The following is a 25,279-nucleotide window of genomic DNA, read 5'->3' as shown; positions in this document are numbered from 1 at the left end:
GAAGGGGAGAGGAATTTGTTTATGGCGTCTAGGGAAGAATAATGAAAAGTATTGAGATGAAATTGAGGAAAAGAAAAGTTGACTATGAGACCATTGAGTGCCGTCGACGGCCGCCGAGACCTTTTAGTGGAACAGTCCCCCAAGAGAAAGTGAACAGCCTCCATCGCTGGGGCATTTATAACCAGTCCGGACAAAAACCACTAGCAACAAGGGAACAATCCTATATTGACCAGAAACAGGAAATGGGAACTAGATCACCTAGTTACCTTTTCTACCACTAGCTTCGACAAGCCTATGGAACAGGGCTAGAGGACATAGCTCTCACTGATACTCTCTAGTTTTGCATATCTGATGGTAACCTGCATGCTTCTATCTATTTCTACATTAGAAATCAAATGAGAACCCACTTAGATGATTGCCAATTCAATATTTATACCAACTGAAAGGCACAAGAGAACACTGATCTGTTACAGTGCAAAAATTACAAAAACTATATATTTCAATATTAAAAATGAAGAGCTGCATGCGTCATCTATATAATGTAGGAAGTGGGGGAAAGGAAAGGTTGATTGGCCTAGGAGTCTAAATATAAATAGCCTCCTGTGATACAGCCATGTCTTGGCCATTTACAAATTTATTTTAATAAGAAGGAAATCTATTTTTAGTTTCTAGTTAGAGATCAGATGTACTTCATTTCATCAAAATCTTTCAGGAATTAGGCCACCAGTATTTAGCCGCACTCACCATCAGGGTAAATGTCAAATTAGCGCTCTTGGAGACAAACCGGTTTAAAATAAGATTTAAAGAGGATGCGACAAGTGGGGCCGGTGGGGGGCGCACTGGGAAAAAGGATAAGAAGAGCATCTGAGATAGATATGTGGAAGAGGGGCGGGGGGGGGGGGGGAGAGGCAAGAGAAGCAAAGAAAATAGTACACTGAGGAGAGCAGGACAAAGAAGGCAAAGTCTAGCGAACAGGAATAAGTGGCATCAGAATCAAGACGCTAATACTGTATACCAGAAGGAACGACCTTGTAACATGGGAGATGGTGGCACAGTACCAGTCCTAGAGGGTAGACAGAGGTAGATACTGCAGACAGCCTGTTTCATACTGATGACAGTCTCTCTTCTACCCACTACTTTATTATAAAAAGGCACAACAGACACTTGGGATTCCCAGCCAACAACACCTGAAATTATATAGGGAAATTTAGGTAGGCTAGAATATAATTAACGGGACAGAAACCAATCACTAACTACTATTTAATCTCACCTTCTTAATGTATTTACATATATTTTACTTAATGGGCTTGTCAGCTAAGATTCCAACACTACCACTACAAAACTGGAGCAATTGCCTCAGGGACCAGCACAAATTAGTTGTCTGTTAGAGGTTGGCCTTCTTAAAATTAAAGATTGGGAAAAATTGTGTCAGGAGTTTTGGGGCCTTTACAGAGGGGATTTAAAACAAGGGATTACCTAGTGCCCGTGGCTCTTGGTAAAGTATTCGAAACAAGGTAACTTCTTACCATTGATCAGAGTGCTGACTTGAGAGACCAAGTGACTAGATTTTTCCAAAAGATGGTGTCCATCAGGATCTACCATTCTGGTCCCAAATTCTTGGCAATCCCCATCCTGCTGTTCCCGATTTCTCTTTGATGTGCTGCCATAGCCATCATCAGGGAAAGAGCTGGTTAATTTCTGACTGAAGTATCTCTGAATCTCATCCAGCTCAGTCAAGTTTCTTCTGTAAGCCGTGTAAGAGAAACAAAGATTCATAATGTATAAATACCTGACTAATTAACCTTGTTTTCCTAAGGTTTAGAACTAGGCTAAAAAACTATTATCTAGCCAAAAAATTAATCCATAATATCCCAGCCTAGAAATGATTCTTTCTGAGCCAAACAGGAAAAAATAAAGGGAACCTCATGTAAATCAGTTAATACTTAGCATTTTGATCACACACAAAACTCATACAAGGTTTGTTTGTTTTCCTCTCTTAGCTCAGACAGGACTTTTGGTAACAGAGTAAGTTAAGTTACAGGATGACAGAGATGGATAGTACTAAGTATTCAGTCTTGATTTGCAAACACTGCTTCTCTCCAGTCCTGGGACTTCTCACAGCTCTGCCAAAGCGGGACAAATCTAACCTGTAGCAACCCTCAATATTCCAGTCTTGTTTTAATACTGCCGTTAAGTTACAGTACTATACCACTAACACCCAGTTTCATAAGACTACTATATTAATTTTAGTTTATTTTAAAAGAGGATGCAAGAATTGCAAAATTTCAAGATTTACTTTGTGAACCTAAAGCCATATACCACACTGGTAGCCATGGGTTTGCTTTACCTGAGAGCAGTTAGAAGTGAAGTACGTGATGAATGTGACAGGGAATCTAATCTTCCAGCCCTTTGTGCGTTCCCTTCCACCTGCTGCAAGGACTCATGAAATCTGCGAACATTTTGCATGTGCTCTTCATGACGAGGTGTCCATGTCTCTGTTGGACTAATTCTGCTAAAAATGGGTATATATTTATATACATGCACCAGCACATCTCTACCTAGGAAAGATCTGCCAACTAAATATATCAAAGCCTGTTAAAAATACCCCCCCTGCATCATTAAAGAAGCATTAATGGATTAAGCCCAGACATGCAAAATTTGGCAAGAATGACATTAGGAATTCACAAAATGCCTGAGAACTGCACCTAATACACATCATAAGAGAGTAGATTGCAGGCATCCTCCTTTTTAACACAGAAGTGCAGCCCACAGATATAGGTGCCAGCTTGCAAGGCCCAATCTGGATCTAAATAGCCCGTTGTTCAGATGAAGAAGGAGCACTATTTGCCGGTGCCGATACTCTTTGCAAACTTCAACAGACAGAGTTAATAAAACCTTGCCTGGCAGGCTGCTTCTAGGTAGAAGGATTACCTTCCACATACTCTAAACAAACAGGCCATGAATTAATCCTCTTTCTTACATGTTGCTCAGTGTGAGCTGCAGTTACTGCTAGTAACAGCTCTGAACAAAAGGGATGTCCCCATAGCATCTGTTTTTAGCAAGAGTAAGCAGAAATTACTGCAGGGTGTCTACCAAAGCCAGTCTCAGGGATGTGCAATATGGGCATGCCTCTTCACCCCTCATTTGGTGACAACGAAAAGAAGCATGACAAAATACACAGATATGTCATAGACACCCATCCCTACCCCACATCCCACTAAGCAGGGCAGAGGAAAACAGCAGCCTCTTGGCAGTGGTACAACATTATATCTAGGGGTACAGGGAGTGAAAGAAGCAGCTGGGTGCCTCACTGGAGAGCGACTGTGATGCTGTAGTAAGGAATTGGTATCAGGACATTAGGAGATTGGCATCTCTTGGGACATTCACTCAAAAGTATATTTAGTAGAAAATTGACTGACAGTCTTAAAATTAAATGCAAGTACTGCACACATCTGTTTTAGTCCTTTAATCGCAGGGGCGTGGATCTGGAGTGAGAGGTGTGGCGCCAGGTATATTTCATCCTGGTCAACAGACTTAGAATTTGGGCTGGTAGGTGTCGGTATAATTTTCAAGCTCTGAAAACAATAAATATTTACTCTTATTATTTTATTCCAGAGATAGTCTTGTATCAGTTTTCTTACCGCTCCTGAGTAGTAAAATCAACATCCTTTGATGAAGTATTAAACAGTTGTCCAGAGTGTCTTGTAACATAGCTGGGGAGTGCAGTACACAAGGCCCTTGCCTGGAATGAAAAAGGACTGTGTGCAGGAATCTGCAACAGAAAGATTAAGGAGAAATAAATGTGAGACTTCACTGAACTAACCAACAGTATAAACTTAAGTTTATATACTGCTTTACGTTTTCAAAGCACTTTACAAAGACTGACCAGTGGGAACAAACCAACTTAAAATCTGGATTGTTTTATAAACATTAGTTAAAAGTAAGGCAGGTTCTAGCACCAACAAGTCCCCCTGTCATTTTTCATGTTTTTACAATCATACGTTCATAGTTTAAAAAAAAAAAGTCTCTCCCCCCTGTCGCTGTGTGAAACAATAGGGGAAACTGACTGAACAACTATGCAGGGGAAACAGTGAAACTGACTACATGCAGAGTGCTATCAAATACACCGGTAAAGAAACTGAAAATAGAGAAAAATTATGTTTTTAGTTTATAGTCATCTTACATGTAATAATTTCATACAGGCATGTCTTTTTCACTTATATTGCAAGCTCTGTGGGGCAGGGACTCTCTCTGATAGATGTTTGTACAAAACCTAGAATATTGGGGCTCGGGCATCTAGGTACATTTATTATAATATAAATAAGTTTTTAAAATTGAGAATTCAGGAATTTCCAGCATTTGTAAAGCCATGCTCAATCCACTACACAATGCTGTATATATAGTTAACTTTTCACTTTGTGAATCCAGAAAATTCATTGGTGGTTATTAGGAACGAAATCAGACTTGTGAATAGAAAGAAACTGGAGTACATACTGAAGAACCTGGTGCTTTGGTCCGAATCCTTGCCTGCCTTACTTCTTTGAGATGAATTATATTTTCAAGAGGGGAAATAGCTACTTTAATCTGCCCTCTGCATTGTCCACTGAAGTCTGTAATATTGTACCACCCACAGACCAACTGGAAGCCAGAAAGAAGGGGCGAGAGATCCACAGATGCAAATCCTATCACTCGTTCAACATCTGTGGGGAAAGAAGAGTGTAAATCACGGGGTTAAAACTAAGGTGTGCAAGCGTGACATTTGCACAGTTTAAAACAATCAATTACACAGCCGTGAAACTTTACCCAGCTTTACAGAGCAAACCTCAAAAAGTATATAGTAAGCAGAGAACACAAAGGCAAAGGCCAAGTTCAGGTAAAAAGGGAGTGGGGATTCTGAAGGCTGAGAACAAAGTAGAACTAACACCTGGAAGGAGTGGGTTTTTAGGAGGGACTGAAGGAGGAGACAGGATGTCTGCTGGACAAGGAGAGGGAAAAGGTTTCAAATGTAGACGGGAATAGGAGTGTAGACATGAAACTAAGACTGTTAAGGAGGAAAAGAAGGAAGCTGTAAAGCAACAATATAGGGACGAAAGGAGGGAGAAATGTCAGAGATGTGTGGTAGCAAGATTACATACAGCCTTAAAGTTGAGGACAAGGAGCCTGAATATGATGTTCTTAAAAACAAAAAGATGAGGAAGGTATGTGAGGAAGCAGTGACGTGACTGGAGTGGTCAGGGAAGGAAGTGGACTTTTGGATAGAATGCAAGAGTCTGAGCACATAAGCAGGGTGGTCGGAAAGCAGGTTACAATAATCAAGAAGAAAGTGACCCAGGCCCAGACAAGTGGTTTTAGTGGTGGGGACAGTGAGGAAAGGGCAGACTATGGTGATGAGGAGTAATGGGACCTACCAAGAAATTGGTTATAAAGGGGGAGAAGAAGAGAGATGCCAAGATTAAACCAAAGCTGTGAGCCTGGGAGACAGGAAGGTTAGTGGAGCTGGTGACAGTGATAGAGAAGGGAGGCAAAAATCAGGAATTCAGTTCTGGAGAGACAGAGTTTGGGTTGGAGGGTCACATCCAAGAGGAATAGTCAGAGAGGCATCTGGAGACTAATAATTCTGTCCTCCTGTCTAGTTTAACATCATGTTAATTATTCTATTAAATATTTCCCTTGTTCAAAATAGCAGCAGTGTTAAAGAAATTAAAATAGATACAGTGAAGGACCCATGTATTAAGGATTATGTAAAAACTGCTATCGCACTCACAAACCCTTTCCCTGCCTGGCAGAAAGTCTAGGTAAGCCTCTAGGGTCTTGCAGATTTAGTCCAAAAGAAAGTCGAGCTTTCCTATTCCATTCCAGGTTTCACACTCTGGTGGGCTAACAGTGTCACCCAGCATGCCACAGTTCCAGAACACGTATAAATGATTTGTTTACACAGAAGTGTATTACGGCTGCAAGTAACATAGATGGTTAGTGATATGAGAGCTGTAGGTCTGTCCATTTCTACTTCACTGCAGGTAGGAACAGTTGGAATGATGCTGTGGAACACCTCAGCAGACCACCAAGGAATCAGGGGGCTTCCAAAAATATAAGGAAATGAGTAGGGGTGCAGGCGTAGATTTGAAATACTAAATAACTATACCCATTAACTTGAGCCCATTGAAATTATTTAAAAAACAGATGTACCAGAGACCATTCAAGATCTCTAATCATTAGTTAGAGACATGTTTAGACTTGAAAAATCACAAATGCATTTTAAAACCAGTTCTTCTCTCTTTCCCTTAGCTGCAAAAACTCATTGTTGCTATTGCAGTTATTGATATTAACAGCACTTAGATGAGTGTAAGAATTTAAATTACAGTAACTTGAGGGCCTGAACTCACGCTCTGGCAAGTACAATGTCTTCACTTCACCTCTGTTATTACATGAAGGGTTATACACGTATGAACTGAGATATCAGAAAGGCTAGTGATGCAAGAGGCCTGGATAGCTTGAACAGTTGAAGGGAAAAGTAAACACATTTTGAAAAAACAGGGGAGTAAAGGAAAGTGAGAGAGTTGAAAAAAAAACTTTTAAGGCCAATTTGTGGAGCTCCATGACCTTCTTCTGGATCTAGGATTTCTTTTGGTTCTATTTACCGACTGATATTCCCTTTTCATTTTCAAAGCGCTTTTAAAATGCCTGTGTGTGATTATTGTTACGCTGTTCTGTTTATTGCAGTAACTTGTCTGTTCTCTCCTGCACATGTCAGCAGGCACAGGAACAAACAATCCTACCAGCAAACACAAAAGAGGACATTGTTTGGGTTACTCCAGCAGTTCAAGTTATTCTGTTGGGAAAAAAAAAACTTTTAGCAGAAATTTTGTCAATGGCTAATGGAGGTTAGTCTATCAGACTTGTACACTTTTTGTAGACTCAAAATAAAAGTTTCTGTGGCAAAAATCAGCCAGCTAAACTTTAATACATTTTAAAAAAATAGTATTTTTTGCCAGCACTGGAGAGAAAAATAATAAAATGCAGCTATCTCCCCAACATCACAGCATATTTTTTTAACTTAAATTTGTTTTGTAGCAATTAAACATTGGAGGATCTAGTTTAACAATGACATGAGCAAACAGTAACAGGGACAGTGAGTACCTTTAGCATTGTAACAATGAACAGGATGTGTGGATAAAGTGAATACCTACAGACTTAGGTATGTTGCCAGGCACAAGGTCTATGGCCAAATCCTTCAACTGTTCCGATAAATGCTAATATTGGCTATAACGTCATTTTTTAAAGTATGTTCATGCTGCTATAAAAGTATTTCGTTACATTTTGGTAATAATGGGCAAAAGAGTCCAGCCCTGAGTAGCTGTGGCAGAGGATCAAAGTAGTTTACCTTCTGACAGAGCTGTAATCTTTATCTGTAAATCAGATTCTATTTTAAATAATGCCTGTAAGTAGTAAATCAGGGGAAATCACACAAACATCTCCTGTTAGAATTGCTTGGACTTGTAAGGATTTGTGGGCTGCTGGGTTAAAGGCTCTCAGGCTGATGAGATGAGCCTGGTACATATGAGAGCAGGTAAGAACCTGGCCTTACATGCTTTCCTAAGGATTAGGGGAAGGCCCACAAAAAAAGCCTAAAATGAGGCTCTGGAGAGAAATGAGACTGAGGCCATAAATTAGCAGGATGATACCTGCCTCTGCTGAAAGCAGGAGACACTGGAGTTTGTAAGCCATTGCAGAACACTCTTCAGCTAACTCTGGAAGGAACAAATAGTAGGAAAAAGAGAAATAATAATCCATCCCCCCTCCCCAGGAAAATCTGACTTCTAAAATCCTGTCAACTTAAACTTGGTGAGAAGCAAGGTTTGAAACCTAAACTTAATTAAAACTAGCTAAAAGCTTCTCACAGTTGGAGGGACTTTGGCAAGATAGGAAACGAATGGGACTGCTTAGCTAGTATAGCCCTCTCCTAGGGAGAGGCCACTAATGTCTTTGAAATTCCTGTCTCCATCTGTTGGAAGGAGCCAAATTACCCACTCTGTGCTCTGAACCAGGGGCTTCTCTGCATTGCACCATGGTGGTTTACCTGCTTTATGCCATACTTTGAAGACCAGGGTTTGTTGTGGATCCAACAGAAGTTCTTTGGATAGTCTATTAAGAATAAAATCATCATAATCTGTTATGCAGAACAATAAAATTTGTCAGAAGCTAGCAAGGCAAAGTGTTTCTGGAATTTTAATAACATTTTGTCTACCTTATGAAAAGTAGTCTCTGAGTAACGGGGGAAAAACCCCAGTCTAGGCCATTAAAAGTGCAATGTACATAATTACCGCTACATGGGCTTGTTTTCTGCTTACCCAAGGAGTAAGTTTTTTTTTTTATCTTGTTCTAAAATATTTTTAAATTAGGGTAGTGAAAACAGCAGGGGGGGGGAAGAGATAACTGTGAAAATACTATCAAGCACTAGAGTAGCAAATTTTTAATAAAGATTAAGATGGCCACCTGAAACACTGCAACCTAATTTCTGAAAAAAAAAACAAAAAAAAACCACCTTCCCAAAATAGTGATGAGACAAAATCCCTTACTTCCCCCAAAGCATTTTCGGGTCACTTGGCATATTTCTAGTATTCAAGATAGGCTCTGAGCACAAATAACCTTAGAGAATAAAACTTGTAACTGCAGCTATCAATGTCTGAATGACTGGTCTCTGCATTATGAAAACAGCTGTCTAGCCAGCAAACCTGTCTCTGTGCAGTCACTGGTATAATTTCCATGCAGTCTATGACGGACAAGTTAGTGCCTAACATGCTAAATACAGTTTATTTATTGAGAGACAATGTGGGAGAGGTAACATCTTTTAGTGGACCAACTTCTGTTGCTGAGAGAGATGAGTTTATCCAGAGAGCTCTGTGTCAGTGCCAAAGCGTCTCTCTCTCTCACTAACAGAAGTTGGTCCAATAAAAGGTATTACCTCTCCCACCTTCTCTCTCTAATATTTTGGGACCAATACGGTTACAACACTGCGTACAACAATAAAAGATATTTTATTTACTGATTCATGCTGGTCGGTCTCTTTTAGTTTAGAAAATCCTAATGGCAACTGCTTCAGGTTTAATTCGAACGCCTGACTTCACAACTTTGCAGAAACCATGAGATCCCCACCAAATTGTACTAGTGTAAGTTATTTATTAATTGTATTGTGGCCTAAAAACCACAGCCACGGACCAGGACCCCATTGTTCTAGGCACTGTACAAACTTAATACAAAGACATAAAAGTGCTATGAAAGTGCAAAGAACTTCACTAACATTAATGAATTAATCCTCACGACAGCCCTGTGAGGCAGAAAAATGTTATCAGCTCCATTTTACAGGTGGGGAAACTGAAGCGCAGAGATGTTAAATGTCTTGCCTAATATCACACGAGAAATCTATGGTACAGCCAGAAATAAAATACACGTCTGACTCCTGGTCCTGTGTTTTAGCCCAGAGCATACCTTCCTTAGTACAACTCAATCCAGACACTATAGGCACTAGAGCTACTGTAAGATATGCAAACATGGATTTTCAGCTGTGACAAGCTTAGCAAGGCTCCTACTGCTTTGGCCAGAGAAAGCCTCTCTGTGTTTACTTGGTTAAAGCTGCTGCTTCTGGACCACAAAGGGACTTGCATAAAACTGTGAGTGGTGATAAAATAACATGCAGGAATCATAACAGGGCAGGTCCAGTTACTGGAGGACCACTTTACTAAGTGCATCTATTCATTCATTGTCTGGCCAGTGGGCTACCAGACACCATGGCTATGAAAGTGTCTGCCTCTGAAAGGCATTACATACCTTGTTTGCTGCTGAAAGTCCCAAACTGGCGAGTCAGTATTTTCTATTATTGCAGTGGCTATTGGAGCATCTGCATCAGCAACCACAAACATCACATAGCTACTGGGTGCTGCCACTCCGCGTTCAGTGAGAGGGCTCCCTAAAATATTGTGAAATGTGGTTAGAATAAGGCAGATGATTAATCATTTCATTAAAAAATTAAGTATCGTGTTACCAGCAGAACAAACCTATTAGCTACGGATAATAATGGTTACACCACGTGACAAAGATAAAAACTGTGCATCATGGCAAAGGCCAGCTCAACCTAACAGCTGGTGGTTTCCTTAGAGTAGCAGAGCTAGCCCAGGATGTTGCTGACATTCACTAGCTCCAGTCAGGATATGAGTGGAGTGCAAAATACTATTGTCTACCTTTACTATGAAAGTGACTCTAAAAATGACATCAGGGATTCTGTGATTGTTGATTACAGATAAAAAATTGCCCAGTTTTTTTTTTTAAATAAAATATTATCAGCTGTGCAAATGCATCCTGGGATCCAAAAGTCAAACTGGGTTATTTCTGGCTCATCTCACCAGTAACCAGTATTAAAAATTCCTCCTGGCAAATTCTGCCTTCAGTTACATCCAAGCAACACCATTCTCATCAATGGGGTTTTGTAGGTATAACTAGGGGCCAAACTGGTCACATAGTTAGAAATTAATTAGCAATTTTGTGGATAATGCACAACCCAAAATAGAACCCAGCTCACTCTCCCAGATCTGGAACAGGTCCAGAGAAGGGCTACCAGGATGATCAGAGGAATGGGCAATCTACCATACAAGAGGAGACTTAAGGAGCTTGTCTTGTTTAGCCTGACCAAATGAAGGCTGAGAGGAGACACGATTGCGCTCTATAAATACATCAGAGAGATAAATACCAAGGAAGGAGGGGAGTTATTTAAATTAAGTTAAGGGCCAATGTTGGCACATGAACAAATGGAAAAAAACTGTCCATTGATAAGTTTAGGCTTGAAATTAGATGATGTTTTCTACCCATTAGAGGAGTGAAGATTGGAACAGCCTTCCAAGAGAGTAATGGGGGCAAAAAACCTAACTTGTTTTAAGACTGAGCTGTATACGTTTATGGAGGAGACGGCACAATGAGATTGACTACAACTGCATATGGCCCATTCATGACTGCTGTTTGCAAATATCTCCAGTGGACTGAGGGGGAGGGTTGTGACTACAGAGAATTCTTTCCCAGCTGTCTGGCTAGTGGGTCTTGCATATGCTCAGGGTCTAACTGATCACAATATTTGGGTTCAGGAAGAAACTTTCCCTCAGGTCAGACTGGCAGAGACCCTGGGGGGAGGTTTCACCTTCCTCTGCGCAAGTGGCATGGGTCACTTGCTGGTTTGAACTAGTGTAAATGGTAGATTCTCTGTAACTTGAAGTCTTTAAATCAAGATCTGAGGACTTCAGTAACTCAGACAGAAGTTGTAGGGTCCTATTGCAGGAGTGGGTGGGTGAGGTTTTGTGGCCTGCTCTGTATCAGAGGTCAGACTAGATGATCATGATGGTCCCTTCTGGCCTTAAAGGGTATGAGATTTGAGTTGGCTCTGCAGGGTGAGTCTGACTGGTGACTGAATACGTTCCTGTACCAAGCACAACTATTTAGAACCATTACAACACAGGAACCCATCTCCTGTCAGGCTTGAAATAAGGAAATGTGCACCACCTAACAGACAAATGCAAGGTGCCAAAGATGTCCAAGGATTAGTAAGTTTTTTTATGTAATGTCTCACAAACATTACATAATAGGGATTTAGGTTCAGAACGTTCCTGTAAGGTAAGGAATTAACCCCATGTATAGATAAAGAACTGAGGCAGAGAGAGAAATAAACTCTGTCTACACTACACTCGCCCCCCAAAAGAAACCTCCCGTCCACTTCTACCACCAGTCAGCTCCCAGGGCAGCAATACGTGGGACTTCTTGACATAGTAAGGTGCTGGCAGCCTCTGGGGTTTTTGCCATAGTGTCATCTAGACATTCTCTGAGCAGGGATTAACTCAGCGGTGGTTAAAGCACTGGTGGCCACTAGCATCTCACCTGCACTTGTTCTCCCACTGGTCCTCCTATCACTGGTGGAGCTGCACCAGTGGGAAATTTTAAGGGGAAAAAAGGCTAGTGCATACAAAGCCTAAGTCAGTGGTTCTCAAACCTTTGTATTGATGACCCCTTTCATACAGCAAGCGTCTAAGCACAACCCCCTCATAAATTAAAAACTTTTTTTTATATTTAACACCATTATAAATGCTGGAGGCAAAGCAGGGCTTGGGGGTGGAGGCTGACAGCTTGTGAGCCCCCATGTAATAACCTCACGACCCCCAGTTTGAGAACTTCTGGCCTAAGTGATTTGCTCAAAAGGAAACGGTCCATCCCACAACTGATCTCCTGAGTCCCAGTCCCATTTTCTTAACCACAAGGCCATAGATAATGGGCTCTGACTGGCCTTCCCCGAAGTGTTTGCAAAACCGGATTCTAAAAGCTTTAGGAAACACTGTTTTTAATACAATTGCAGACAGGAGCTTAACAACACAAAGCTGAGCTACCACAGACGCCATACATTTTGCAATGTGGAAGTGAAAACTTTGCAAGGCTTTTGTTACAAGCAGATTATTATGACTTGCATAAAAATAGTTCAGGGCTGGAAACACAAACACTTGCCCCCAATTTTTTGTTTTCTACAAACCTGGGAGAAGTCTTGTGAGAAAAAAGATAAAGTAATCAGTTAATTGGTTTGACCTAGTTTGGCTCCCCTGGCAAACAATGTACATTCACAGTAACACAAGGTCATATCTAGGAATCTGGACACTTTCTCAAAACTAGAAGACATGGAATATAAAGTACCTCGGAAAGCATTGGGTGCTATATATTCTCTGGTCATCTGTACTGAATTATATTGGGAAAATGAGATACTGAGTCTGGCCTAATTTATGCCCTTTGGGAGGGTCCTTCAACAGAGGATTCCCACCTCTCAATTTTCTCCCTCCTTTGCAACTCTTCTTCTTAGGTGGTGTCAACACCAGCAAGCTTTGCAGCTATAATTCACTATTTGTAGATAATTTGTTCCCTTCTTGCACACAGATTGCTATTTAAGAAATCCCTGCAATTTGCTGTGACAACAGCAAACAAAATTGTGCTTTTTTTCCTGGAGATGACCTGGACGTAGTATTTATCAGAGGGCTCATTTTCAGGGCATTCACATATTAATAGACGTTAGAAATGAGTTCCACATCAACACTAGAAGCCAAAAGTGATCAAAAGACAGCCTATATCACCCTCATCTTTCCGTAGATGGCAGAGCCCATAACAGGGACATGTCCTAGTATGCTATCAGAGTGCCTCTGTGGGCTGCACTCCATATAAAAAAAATAAGGGTGGTTTAAGCAGCCTGCTGCATTTTACACAAATTAGATGCAGCACTTGGGCTCCTGGCAAGTTCAGCAGTTAAAATATATTCAACTTTTCTTCCAGTGAACTGAACTGAACCCCTTGCCACAGGATTTCCAATGAAGGATTAGGAAGAAGGCTCTGTGAGAAGCATCTCATTAGGATCCACTGACTGTCATGGTAACAACAAGGTAAGCAGCTACTGCACTATGCCCCCTATTTTAAATCACTTTAATGTAGGAGAATGCTATTGCAGCTACCAAAATGGCAGTCACACTTTGTGTTAACAGCCACATAAACCGTCTGTAATTCTGCTTGCCTGAAGATTCCTGCCTGTGAATTCCATCGGGGAATGGAATTTCTTCCTCCACACACAAGAAGCATTTCAGAGTTCAATCTGCTTTTCTTACAAACGTACAAAGAGCTTAAAACTTAAATAGGCACCACAAATGTTGCTATCCTGGGCAGGATTGTGGATGATGCAGCTCAGGTATTGCCTGTTGATAATACACATATGCTTAGATAAGCTGGCAAACCTGTCTGTAATAGATTAGTAGCCAGATGTCTCTTCACATGTAGGGGCAGAGCTAAGTAAAATGTCCAATCTGCCTTGGCAGTCTATGGCAAAGCTAATGTTTTTCAAGTTTTGCTTTTTGCTAGGGGCTGTCACTGCCAGGAAGAGCTCAAGCAGCACTAAGGAGGATCCTGTCTCCTGCAACTACTCCCACCTCCCTCCTTTCTCTCCCCTTTCCTCTCCGCCAACCTCCTCTCTGTCTCTATTCATTCCCTCCCTCCTGGCCCATTCTCTTTCCTTTATCATCTCTCAGCTCCCATCCATCCTTTCCCTGAACCCTTCTCCTTTCAGTCTTCACTGTAACCCCTTCATCTGATTATTTCTTGCCTGTTTTCTCTTTCCCTTACCCACCCTATGTTATTCTCATTCTCCCCCCTCCTTTTCTTACTTTCCTCATCCCTATCTCCAGAAATCCTCACAAATCATAGTTCCCACCACTATAATGTTAGTTAATCAACAGGTAATTAACATAAGGCTACAGGGGGGATTCAGATAACAGCCATACTGGGTCAGACCAAAGGTCCATCTAGCTCAGTGTCCTGTCTTCCAACAGTGGCCAATACCATGTGCTTCAGAGGGATTTCTGGATAAAGAGAATTGGGATAACTGACATTACACTGTAAATATCTATTCCAGGGAAATATCAGAAAAATTGAGTAGAAGCATGGGAGAAATTGACATTAGGAAGCTAGTAATGGCACACGAAAGTGACATCAGCAACTTCAAAACAAAAACAAAAATCACACCAAGTGACACCCAATATTATTATAACTAAAATGATGTTAGAGGAAAAAAAACCTATTTTTTCAGTTTACTTTGTGTTTGGTAGCACTTTATGTATAGTCAGTTTAACTGTTTTCCCCCATTTTTAATTAAAATGTGAAAATGTGATTGTAAAACCAAAAAATTGGTAGGAGGCTCAGAGACAGGTTTAGTACCTGCAGAGAAGTTTTGCTCATTTTTTGAAACTGACTAGCTATTAATGTTCCATTAAAATTCCTGAAAAAAAGATCATCCTTAATGTAATAGACAGGAACATTCATTCTATCCTTGTTATCTATAGTATCACAATGAACTCTTCTTTATTAAGAAAAATATTTTCGCTGAAACAGGCATAAAATAGTTTCTCCAACTCTTTTCTGTTTGCGAGCATCTCTCTTGGTATTCACAAACAATTCCATCTTAAAACTCACACAAAAGAAACATTGTTTATTGTGTTCCAAACTCCTTTTAGTAGCAAATAGTATTCCATCAAGTTCCTGAACACACAGAGACTGCGACCTTCAGAAGATTATAGAATCATTGTTCATTAAAATAACAAGTTGGACTCAGAGTGTACCAGCAGCACTTGTGCTTAAAGCACGGTTTGTCAATGACCATTTTATTCTTGCTTTTGCAATACCTCATGTCAGTAAACTCCAGTGGGCAATCATTTAAATTAATTCATCTCATAGACTCTAAGGTCAGAAGAGACCATTATCATCATCTAGTCTGACCTCCTGCACAATGCAGGCTACAGAATCTCACCCATCCACTTCTATAACAAACCCCCCTAACCGATGTCTGAGTTACTGAAGTCCTCAAATCATGGTTTAAAGATCTCAAGGTGCAGAGAATCCTCCAGCAAGTGACCTGTGCCCCATGCTGCAGAGGAAGGTGAAAAACCTCCAGGGCCTCTGCAAATCTGCCCTGGAGGAAAATTCCTTCCCGACCCCAAATGTGGCAATCAGTTAAACCCTGAGCATGTGGGCAAGACTCACCAGCCAGCACTCAGAAAAGAATTCTCTGTAGTAACTCAGATCCCACCCCATCTAACATCCCATCACAGACCACTGGGCACACTTATCTACATTGTTAAACAATAGATTTAACATTTCTAGGAAAAACTTAAAAGCATTAGCTAATCTGGGCCTTCCTACACAGTCTTTCCTGGCAGTATTGCTTTTCTTATTAATATTTATTGTTTGCATTCAGGTATTGCCTAGACCCTAGAGGCTCCAATCAGGATTAAGGGCCCACTGTGCTAAGTGCTAAACACACACACATGCGTGCCAAGATGTGGAGGAGTAAGGTTACACTGGGATGTATGTGGAAATCTCAAGGGATTGATTCACTTCTTTTTCAATAAAAAGACCTTAATTTAATACTAACTGCAGATCGTGGGAATAGCAGACAGCTTAAAAAAATTAAAAAGCTACCAAGTGTGTCACCTTAGGAGCACATGGAGTGCTAAGTATAATCTCACTAAAATGGAATATTTTAAAATATGTTCAGAATTAACAGATTGGAAGATATATTTAAAAGCAATTACTGGTGCTCATCATCATGGTAACTGGGCATCTGAATATCATTCTCATTTAACAAAGTGGAAAACTGAGACAAAATGACTTGGCTCAAGGTTACAGTGAGTTCATTCTAATCTTTATAGATTCTTATATCACCCCTCATAGATTCTAGCAGTTCCCAGATTCCTAGTTTTGTGTCACTAGTTTAGTTCCACAAATGAACAATAAGCTGAAAATTGTAAGTCTGAAAGAATGTTTTCTGTCAACAGTGACTGGAATTAAGGATGGGCAAATAGGCTGCTATTCGGATGAGCCGCTGACTCCAGAATTCAGTGGTCATCTCAACAGATATATTTTTCAACATTACCCTGCTTGTTTACATTTTGCCCTTGTCCATTTTGCATGGTGAATAGAAACAGAACGGGCAGGTTCACTTTCTGATGCTCATGAACTAACATGATGTAGTGGTACAGGGCTACAGCTCTGCAGGGGAATATTTAAATCCAAACAAAAATTGTTCTGATTGAAATTCAAAACATAATGAAAATATTCTTGTTAATATTAAGTTTTGTAAAATCTCTTGGGCATTGTTTTTATTAAATTGCTGTAAAATATCTGACAATATCTTTTAAAAGAACGTATTTTGCAAGAAGATTTCTTTTACCTTTTAAACTTAAGTGCATTGCTCTTTCCACAAGGATAGTGACAGCAAATGTGTTTTCCAGATCCTTTGTGTTAGTCTCATCAGATGGTTTCACAACAGGGATTTCTGAGCTTGGGGAATTCAGTTTCTGATTGTGGCTTTTCAAGACTTGCTGGTCTGGGTCAGGAACTTTCTCTGCGCCTTCATCTTCACTGTTACTAACGTCTTCAGCACAGTCAAACCCATGAGCAGAAGTAATATGAGCATGAGTGGAAGCAAGTGTAATGTGAACACGTACAGCAGCTCCTGACAGGTTTGAAGCATTGCGCCTGAACACTGGATAGATACCTGGAACCGGATATTTACAAACAAACAAGACAAAATTTAGTATCTTGGAAAGAGACGTTATATTTCATGACGACTAAAGTCTGTTCTCAGATCATTGGGGTGGATCTCAAATCTGGTAATGTCATCTCTACACAAACAGATCCCTCAGGGATTGTTAGTAACATGAGTTTGTAAAGGAAAAAAGTAATGGGAAACCCTAGGAAAGTTAATTCTTTATTTTCCCACGGACAGCTGAAATTAAGATATACAGCACTTTTCTCTCAACTTCATATGTGAATTGGAAACACTTCCTTTGGCATGATTTTGTGACTGTATCCAGGAAACAAAATTCAGATGCAGCCTGTGCATAGTTTTTGTTCTGAGGGTTTTTTACCTGCAGTTTCTAGTTTTAACCCCACCAGGTTTGAGCCTGGCCAAATGAGGGTCAACTGACTGGTCTAAGCACAGGGGTTCTCAACCTTTTTCTTTCTGAGCGCCCCCACTCCCACCCCAACATGATATTAAAAACTCCACAGCTGACCTGTGCCACAACATCTGGTTTTCTGCATATAAAAACCAGGGCCGATGTTAGGGGATAGCAAGCTAGGAAACTGCCTGGGACTCCATGCCACAGGGGCCCCCACAAATCTAAGTTGCTCAGGCTTTGGCTTCAGCCCCAGGTGGTGGGGCTCAGGGCCCCAGGCTTCAGCTGCATGCCGTGGGGCTTCTGCTTTCCGCCCTGGGCCTTAGTGAGACTAACGATGGCCCTGCTTGGAGGACCCCCTGAAACCTGCTCGTGGCCCCCCCAAGGGGCCCTGAACCCCTGATTGAGAACCACTGGTCTAGAAGATCAGACTGCAAGTTGGCAGGTGACCTGGAATTGATATCACAGTGATGTATGAAATATAGAACCAGAACAGAATAGAAAAGTCCAAGGGCTTTTCCAATTTTCTAGTCCTTTCCTTTAACTACTAGCAGACAATGCAGGTTTCTTGTGTTAACTCTAACCAGCGGCTCCTTTGCTGTGCTATTGTGCCTGATCAGCATTAATACTAGTTCAGAGATTCAGATTCTAATGAGGAATCCTTCCACAATTCACTGACACTAATTCTTCACCCATTTACTGATCACCATTACCTAATTCTTCACCAGTATAACTCACTAAGCTTTGAACTCTGACGCAAGTGTTTTACCCTTGCTCATCTTTTCAAGAAAACAAAATGAACCAACAACACAGAAAGGACAAAACAAGGCTGCAACTGGTTTGCTTCAGAGAATGACATATGGATGAGGTTAAACCAGCTAAAAAGTACATAAGGAAATGGAATAAAAAGTCAGGAAGCGTAAGAATGTTCTTTATAAACTGACCACTAACTGTGAGTGTTCTCCTTGACCTCTGTCCAAGTGCTGCAAGGTCCACAAACGCAGAGCCAATAAGGCGATCTGTATCCAGTGGTCTTTCAACGTTGTTTTCTTTCCCATAGGCCCGCCACACTTGGATTTCTAGCTTCTCCTCTCTGAAGTACCACAACAGTGCTTGGCTCCTTGTCAGTTCCATCTCGTCTGTTTTCTTAAACATCACCGTAACATGTTTTTCATCTTCAGTTAATTTTGGCCTCTGAAGTGAAGTCCAAATGGCTTCTTGATCATACAATTTATATCGGAGATAGCAGTAAGTGCTTTTATTTATGTGAGTCTGGCCTGCAAGTAGCATGCAATGCACTGGTAACCACACTCTGGGGGTAGAAATCGTCACAGTTGCGGGATTTTTGCTCAGATGCCATTCGTCGTCATCATCCAGACTATCTTCATGGTTTTCCTCATGATTCCAGCCTAAAAGCTTAGCAGCCTCCACAACTCGTTCTCTGTCACCATGATGAGCAAAAGTAATAGAAAGCTCCAGCCCGCCCACTATGTTTTCCATGATGTTTGTGCAATGAGAAGGCACCAAATCCTCAGGTAGGGTTACTGAGTACCATCCTGTAATACCTTCAACAGAACAACAGAGAGTAATCAGACTCAATTATTACATTTTTGAGAAATGCAAAAGAAAAGGGTTTTTTTCTCTTCCTGATCATTGTTCCAGGACCAGTACTTGGAAAAGTTTATTCCTTTTGAAAGCATTTGGTTCATCTAAGTATTTGCCACCTGTCAAGGTTAAAAATTATCCGGCCTTAAAATAAAACAAACAAACAAATAAATAAATAAAAATCACATGAACCTGATTACCATTTTACTTTAATTTTCCACTTAATTGATGATATGGTTTTACAAGTGAATATCCCATGAAGCTCTAGTTAATAAAGCTGGGATTCCTACCTTCCAGATAGTATATACAAACCAATTGTTTTTTAAACTCTAAGGTTTGAGAAAGTGGTTGCTAAAATCATATTCAGACTGAAGTGGAAACAAACAAGATCATCATCAGAATGTCCTGATTTCAAGGCCGGACAGTTTGTAACCTGTCAATGCAAGATGTGGTTATTTTACACTATGGAAATCTGGGAATCCAACCTTTTGTTTTCTCATTGTATGAGCATTTGTTTATAGCTGTTACATATCACACATCCCTGACTGAATATTGCAAGTTCTGGATTTCAGGGCAGTGTAGCTTTCAATCCCGAGAGTGGTTAATACATAGCACTTGCACCAAAAAATTCTGGCAATTAATATTCACTGGGTCAGCTCACTGTGGGTGTGTATTTTTCCATTTTCTTCTTATGTCCTGCACATATTTCTAGATAATAAGGACTGATTGGCTCCTCTCTCATCAGATGTGCATGAAGAGCTGTGCAACATGTATTCATGGTTTAATAGAATAGCTATTCCCAAATCTCTCCTTTTCACATGGGCTACCTAGCAGATCATAGCATATCCCAGCAGATGATCTCCAATGATTTTCAGTTAAATGTGATTTTAATAAGGAATCTTTAATTTAAAAAACCTCTAATGCTTATGAGAGAACTTTGGCTTCATAAAATAGGATGCAAAACGTGTAACCCACATAAGCAATACAGTATGTTACTACTGAAGTACTGTTTATATGGATAATGTCAGTAATATGGCATTTCTACTTTACCTGATCTTTTGATCAACAGGTCTTTGGTTGGAACCCTGACTGTTCCAAGCAGGTAGTCTCCTGATGTTTGAGTTTTCATTGAACCAGTGGCTGTAGAATCAAAATCAAAGATATCCAGACACATCAAGCTGAGCTTGATTTAAAACATGCACAAGTAATTCATAAAGTATTAGTCTCCTAATGAGAGCTATATAATTTTGTTATTAGAGATATAAGGTCATAATATTGGCATATACTTCCCTCCATGAAAAAAAGAAATGTGAAGGTCCACCAAGGAGGCACAACGTATATTGGCCAAACTCAGAATGAAAAACGGTGGAGTAAATAACCACACAGTTGTTGGCAATGCTCTGGCAGTGCACTCTACTTATAGGACGTGTGCTCCAGCACTGTTGTATTCTGGGAGTGTTCTAGGGAGTACTTCCACTACCAACATGCTCTAAAATAAGCACCCAAGTGCTATAGTACTGTCCACAGAGTAACTGAGTACCTAACTCATGCCAACAGTTAATTATTTTTTTGCCTATCACTGAAGGCTGGTATCTTTAATTAAATTGTATTAGAATATTCTACAACATAATGCTATAAAAAGCTTGATGATGTTGCCACTATATTGAGATAACAGAAAAAGTTGCCATCATAAAACTGCACACTACACCTCTACCCCCATATAACGCTGTCATCAGGAGCCAAAAAATCTTACTGCGTTATAGGTGAAATCGCGTTATATTGAACTTGCTTTGATCCACGGAGTGCCCAGCCCCGCCCCCCCCAGAGCCTTGCTTTACCGCGTTATATCCGAATTCGTGTTATATCGCGTCACGTTATATCGGGGTAGAGGTGTATTTTTAAGATATTGGTGCCTTAATGCAGCTGGAGGGAAATCAATTAATCAATTTAAATAAGATGTAAACAATTATACATAATACTGCTTTTGAAACCCATCTTCCTCTTTTAGAAATAATCTGTAACCTTCTCTACAAAAAGTTATCATTTCAGGCTGTGATCTCATCACATTTCAATCTAAACAAGGTTAGGCAATGTGATTAGTTCAGTGGGAGATCTCCAGGGGAAACCCAGAGGGCTGCAGGAAATACTGATGTTTCAGGAGGAATGCAGTGTTGTTGTAGCTGTGTTGGTCCCAGAATATTAGAGAGACAAGGTGAGTGAGGTAATATCATTGCACGACTTTAAGCAAGTCACTTAATTTCCTTCTCTTGTTTCCTCACCTATAAAATGGGGGTAATAAAGCTAATGTGCCTTTGTAATGTGTCCTGAAATCCTCATATGAAAGGTGCTATGTAAGTGCAGAGCAGCATCACTACTGTATTACCTTCTTTTGGATGAGATGTAAAATTGACATCCTGATCACCTGTAGTTGCTGAAAATCCCCTTGAAATATTAGCTATGGCCCCAAGCGCTTGGCCGAAGCATAACTGGAATAATTACATTTACCTACATTTCAGTTATACTGAATATTCACTGTGTGTCCTATACCTGAGAAGCTCATGTCAATAACACCATCAGCAATAGCCACCTAGGATTCCTACTCATTTTTGTTTTGTTTACCTGACTTGATGCTCTGGTGGTAGATGCAGAAGACTATCTGTGCAGACTGCACGAGCTCCCCCAGACAACATGCTTCTCCGCTGCTTCTCTGGATGACGAGGTTACATGGGAACTCAGTGTGGTGATCAAACTCTGGGCAGAAAGTTCGAGCCACAGCTCGGGTGGTGCGCTTCTCCCCCTCAGGTAGGAAGGAGAGGTGCATAGACACATAGGCATTAACTCCCACTTCTGCACTGGATTGCAGTGAAGGGTTCTTTTCTGCCACAGCTCTTCATATAAGAAGGAAAAATGATAGGGAGACACACCAGGTGTGCTTACAAGTGATCTAGTTAGAAGTACATATGTATGCCACCGCAATGAAGGGGTTTTTAACCCCTAGCTGCACTACAATGAGAACAAAACAGTGGATTCAACCTCTGCTCTCAGGTCTTGTTTACACAGAGACTTTTTGGGAATCTCCCATCCTTGATCGAGCACTGCAGCAGCTCCATCAGGGCTGGTAAAGGCAGGAATTCTAGTGTGGACTGGCTGCTGACAATTTTCAGCTCTTTGTTATCTAGACCTACTATGATCAGTAATGAAATGGTGGCCAAAACTGCTGTGGCCTGTTTATACTAGTGACCCTACCACTGCTCACACCAGTGACTACAGCTGGAATGGCAGGTGCTCAGCACCTCTGAAAATCAGGTCCACGAGGGCTCCCAGAATATCTCCTTTTGTAAAGGAGGCAGCAGGATCACTCCTCAGAGCAGCTGCTCCAGAAAGAAACAAAGAGCAAGACCCAAACTCTTGTTAGACTTTGATTAGCTGATTCAAAGCTCACTGAAGTCAAAGGGAGTCTGTCCAGTGGCTTTGAATCTGGGCCTGATTGAGGAGCCCATCAATGCTGCTCAGAGAACAGACCAAAGGACATTGCTCAGGAGTGCTGGGAACCACTCCTGTCCTTAAAGAGCAGCTCACTACTCTGCTTTAACCCTTCCTTCTATAATGCACTAAACTTGCCTGCTGAGACTAACCTTCAAGCCATTTAGCTCTCTTAAAGTAGCATTCCTTTCAAAAGGAATGTGTAGTCTACTAATTCATTTTATTTATGTGCTGTCATGCAAAATCCCAACCAATGAGAAGAGGATCCAAAGCACAAAGGCTGGCATACCCTTTTTTCCCTTTAATACAAAGTCTTTTATATTGTAAAAATTGTGGCTGAATTTAGCTCTGCTCAGTAAAGTGAGGGGCCAAAAGGAATGGCTAGAGCCACATCTGTTATAGGCAGGTATTGTACAAGCTTCCTCCCTAGCCCAGCTTTGCACCACAGTCTTGAACTACACCACGGCCTGTTATTTCAGTTCCAGGCCTCTCATGAGCAAACTGTACTAAACTCTCCAATGGTTTGGTGGACAGAAATAGCCACTGATGTTCTTTTCATAGTTTGAATCTAGATCTCCACAGATGAAAGGTTAACGAGTGACAATTTGTTCCACCACCATGACACGCTGCCCCCCCCCTCAAAAAAAGTTATGTTAAGAGAAAATCTTGTCTTAGAATTAGATCTTACCTGGCTGCTGCTTGCAAACCAGCTGCTCTGTGTATTTGTACAGAAATAGAAATGGCTCGAGCAGCTATTACTCCCCCTGCTGTTTTTAGTGAATGTCTGTACCTCACACTAACATCAAGCAAGCCTGGATTAAAAAAGACAAAGAAAAACGAAAAACATCTATCTGTTTTTTTTTAATTACAGCCAATATTAACCAAGATTTATTCTATTAATGTAAGCACATAATTTCACACAAAAAAAAAATCTATGAAAAGGCAGCATTATTGTTGCATAGTTAAGAATTAGAATAAGTCAGGATTGAATGTTTAGATACACTTTTGTTCAACCACCAGTTATTGCCCTGATACAGGAGTTAACCGTGTGAAATTCTACAGCCTGTGTTATGCAGGAGGTCCATCTAGATAATCCTAATGGCTCCTTCTGACCTTCAAATGTATGAATCTATTAAATGAAAGTTAAGGTTGCATCTGCACAACCTTAACTCTGCCCTTTTGTGTGAATTCATTATGATTCAGTCCTCACTTATATGATACCAAGATGTTGTGATTATATCAGACAGTTGCTTACAAACAGGGGGGTGGGAGTAAAATGACATATAAAATCCTTTAAAGATTTTAACATCTACAATACTCTCAAAGTTATCAGATTCCCTTTTGCCAATGCAAGTATATGTTCTGCAAGAAGCTCACTCCTCCATACCAGTAAGCCTCTGTGTTTTTTTCCTTGGTCACTCCCTCCAAGAATCCCCATCCTTTATTCTTGCGGTTTACTCCTCTCATACTCCATATCACAACTGTGATGTTGCACTCCATATTTTTCATGGAAATATGCTTATAATATGGATATGACATAACTGAGATGTACTTTATGCAAGATGGGTCTTGTAAGATATCATTGGAAAGGTTATGATTTACTGAATGTGATTATCCAATTTGTATGCCTGTATCCTTTCTGTATCTAAAGTTAGGAATATGGACTGTGTAACAATCACAACTGGGTGTGTATTGGGAAGACACCCACCAGACGACAGGCCATCAAATGTGATGAGCCATCAGGAAGGGACAACAAAACCATGAAGATACTAATCTCTCTCCGTCCTGTGAGGCGTTGGGTGGGGATATGCAATTGTTGTCTTGTCACTTGATACTAAACATTATCTGGGACTTCTTGCAACTTTCCCCTAAGGGGGGTAGGGGGGGACGACACAAGTTTGGGAAACAAAGGATTCCCACCTTATGGAAATCCTACTTAAGGGTGGGGAGGAAGACAAACGGGACTCCTCTGCTCCATGGCCTGTCTGCCAAAGAAGAAAGACTGCTAAGGTCACCTGAAGGGAAGGCAGGGGAGGAGTCCAGACTGAGACAATGGTCCAATCTGAAAAGAAATAGAACTGGAACTCTGATCCACAGAGACTTTACAACTTGCCTAAAATAACATTTAGGGTAAGAAATTACATTTTATAATCTGTTTCTTAAGTCTATTGAGTTTAGCTTGCGTACTTGGTTTTATTTGCTCAATAATCTGTTTTACAAATTCACCTTTTGTAGTTAATAAACTTATTTCTTGTTTATAATATAACCCAGTGTACAATTCTAATTGAATGGGGTGATAAGAGGCTGTGTATACCTTCCTCCACATTGAGGGAGGAGGCGGATTTCATAATATACCTTTGGGTCTGCACCCCAAGGGAGGTGGACACCTAAGTGCTGGGGCGAGTCCCTGAAGCTGAGCCTTCACAGAACTGATCTCAGTGTCTGTTTCATTCTGCAGTTTGGTGTGGCCCTGCCTGTGTGTGCTGGAGGAGGCTTAAGAGAATTGCTTGGCTCAGCAAGACAGGTAAAAAGGGTACCCAGGCTGGCATAATAGACAGGCTCAGTGGTATCTCAGCACATCAGGTGGCATCCTAAAGGAGGCAACCAGTCACAACCACCACCTTTGTTCTGACTGAAGAGTCCTAAAAGGATTTCCCTAAAAGCCTCTTCAGTGCTACTTT

The 25,279-nt window shown here is 40.8% G+C and overlaps 1 protein-coding gene across 2 annotated transcripts in view; it reads right to left on the bottom strand.

Annotated features, from left to right (window-relative positions):
- The window catches only part of C2CD3 (C2 domain containing 3 centriole elongation regulator), a 74,653-nt gene that overhangs the window by 20,675 nt on the left and 28,699 nt on the right, over positions 1-25,279 (bottom strand). Inside the window, exons 20-30 of one of the 2 annotated variants that reach the window (XM_039480998.1) lie at positions 23,287-23,410; positions 21,735-22,003; positions 20,166-20,255; positions 18,455-19,075; positions 16,781-17,107; positions 9,826-9,964; positions 8,078-8,142; positions 4,495-4,700; positions 3,642-3,772; positions 2,348-2,512; positions 1,527-1,744 (exon numbers count right to left, since the gene is read on the bottom strand). In XM_039480998.1, coding sequence (XP_039336932.1) covers positions 1,527-1,744; positions 2,348-2,512; positions 3,642-3,772; positions 4,495-4,700; positions 8,078-8,142; positions 9,826-9,964; positions 16,781-17,107; positions 18,455-19,075; positions 20,166-20,255; positions 21,735-22,003; positions 23,287-23,410 — 2,355 coding nt within the window. The remainder of the gene's footprint in view (positions 1-1,526; positions 1,745-2,347; positions 2,513-3,641; positions 3,773-4,494; positions 4,701-8,077; positions 8,143-9,825; positions 9,965-16,780; positions 17,108-18,454; positions 19,076-20,165; positions 20,256-21,734; positions 22,004-23,286; positions 23,411-25,279) is intronic. The other variant, XM_039481008.1, reaches the window with a different exon arrangement.

The sequence above is a fragment of the Mauremys reevesii genome, linkage group 1 (genome assembly GCF_016161935.1).
Source record: "Mauremys reevesii isolate NIE-2019 linkage group 1, ASM1616193v1, whole genome shotgun sequence".
Taxonomy (NCBI): Eukaryota; Metazoa; Chordata; order Testudines; family Geoemydidae; genus Mauremys; species Mauremys reevesii.
This window is presented reverse-complemented; position numbering and strand designations above follow the sequence as displayed.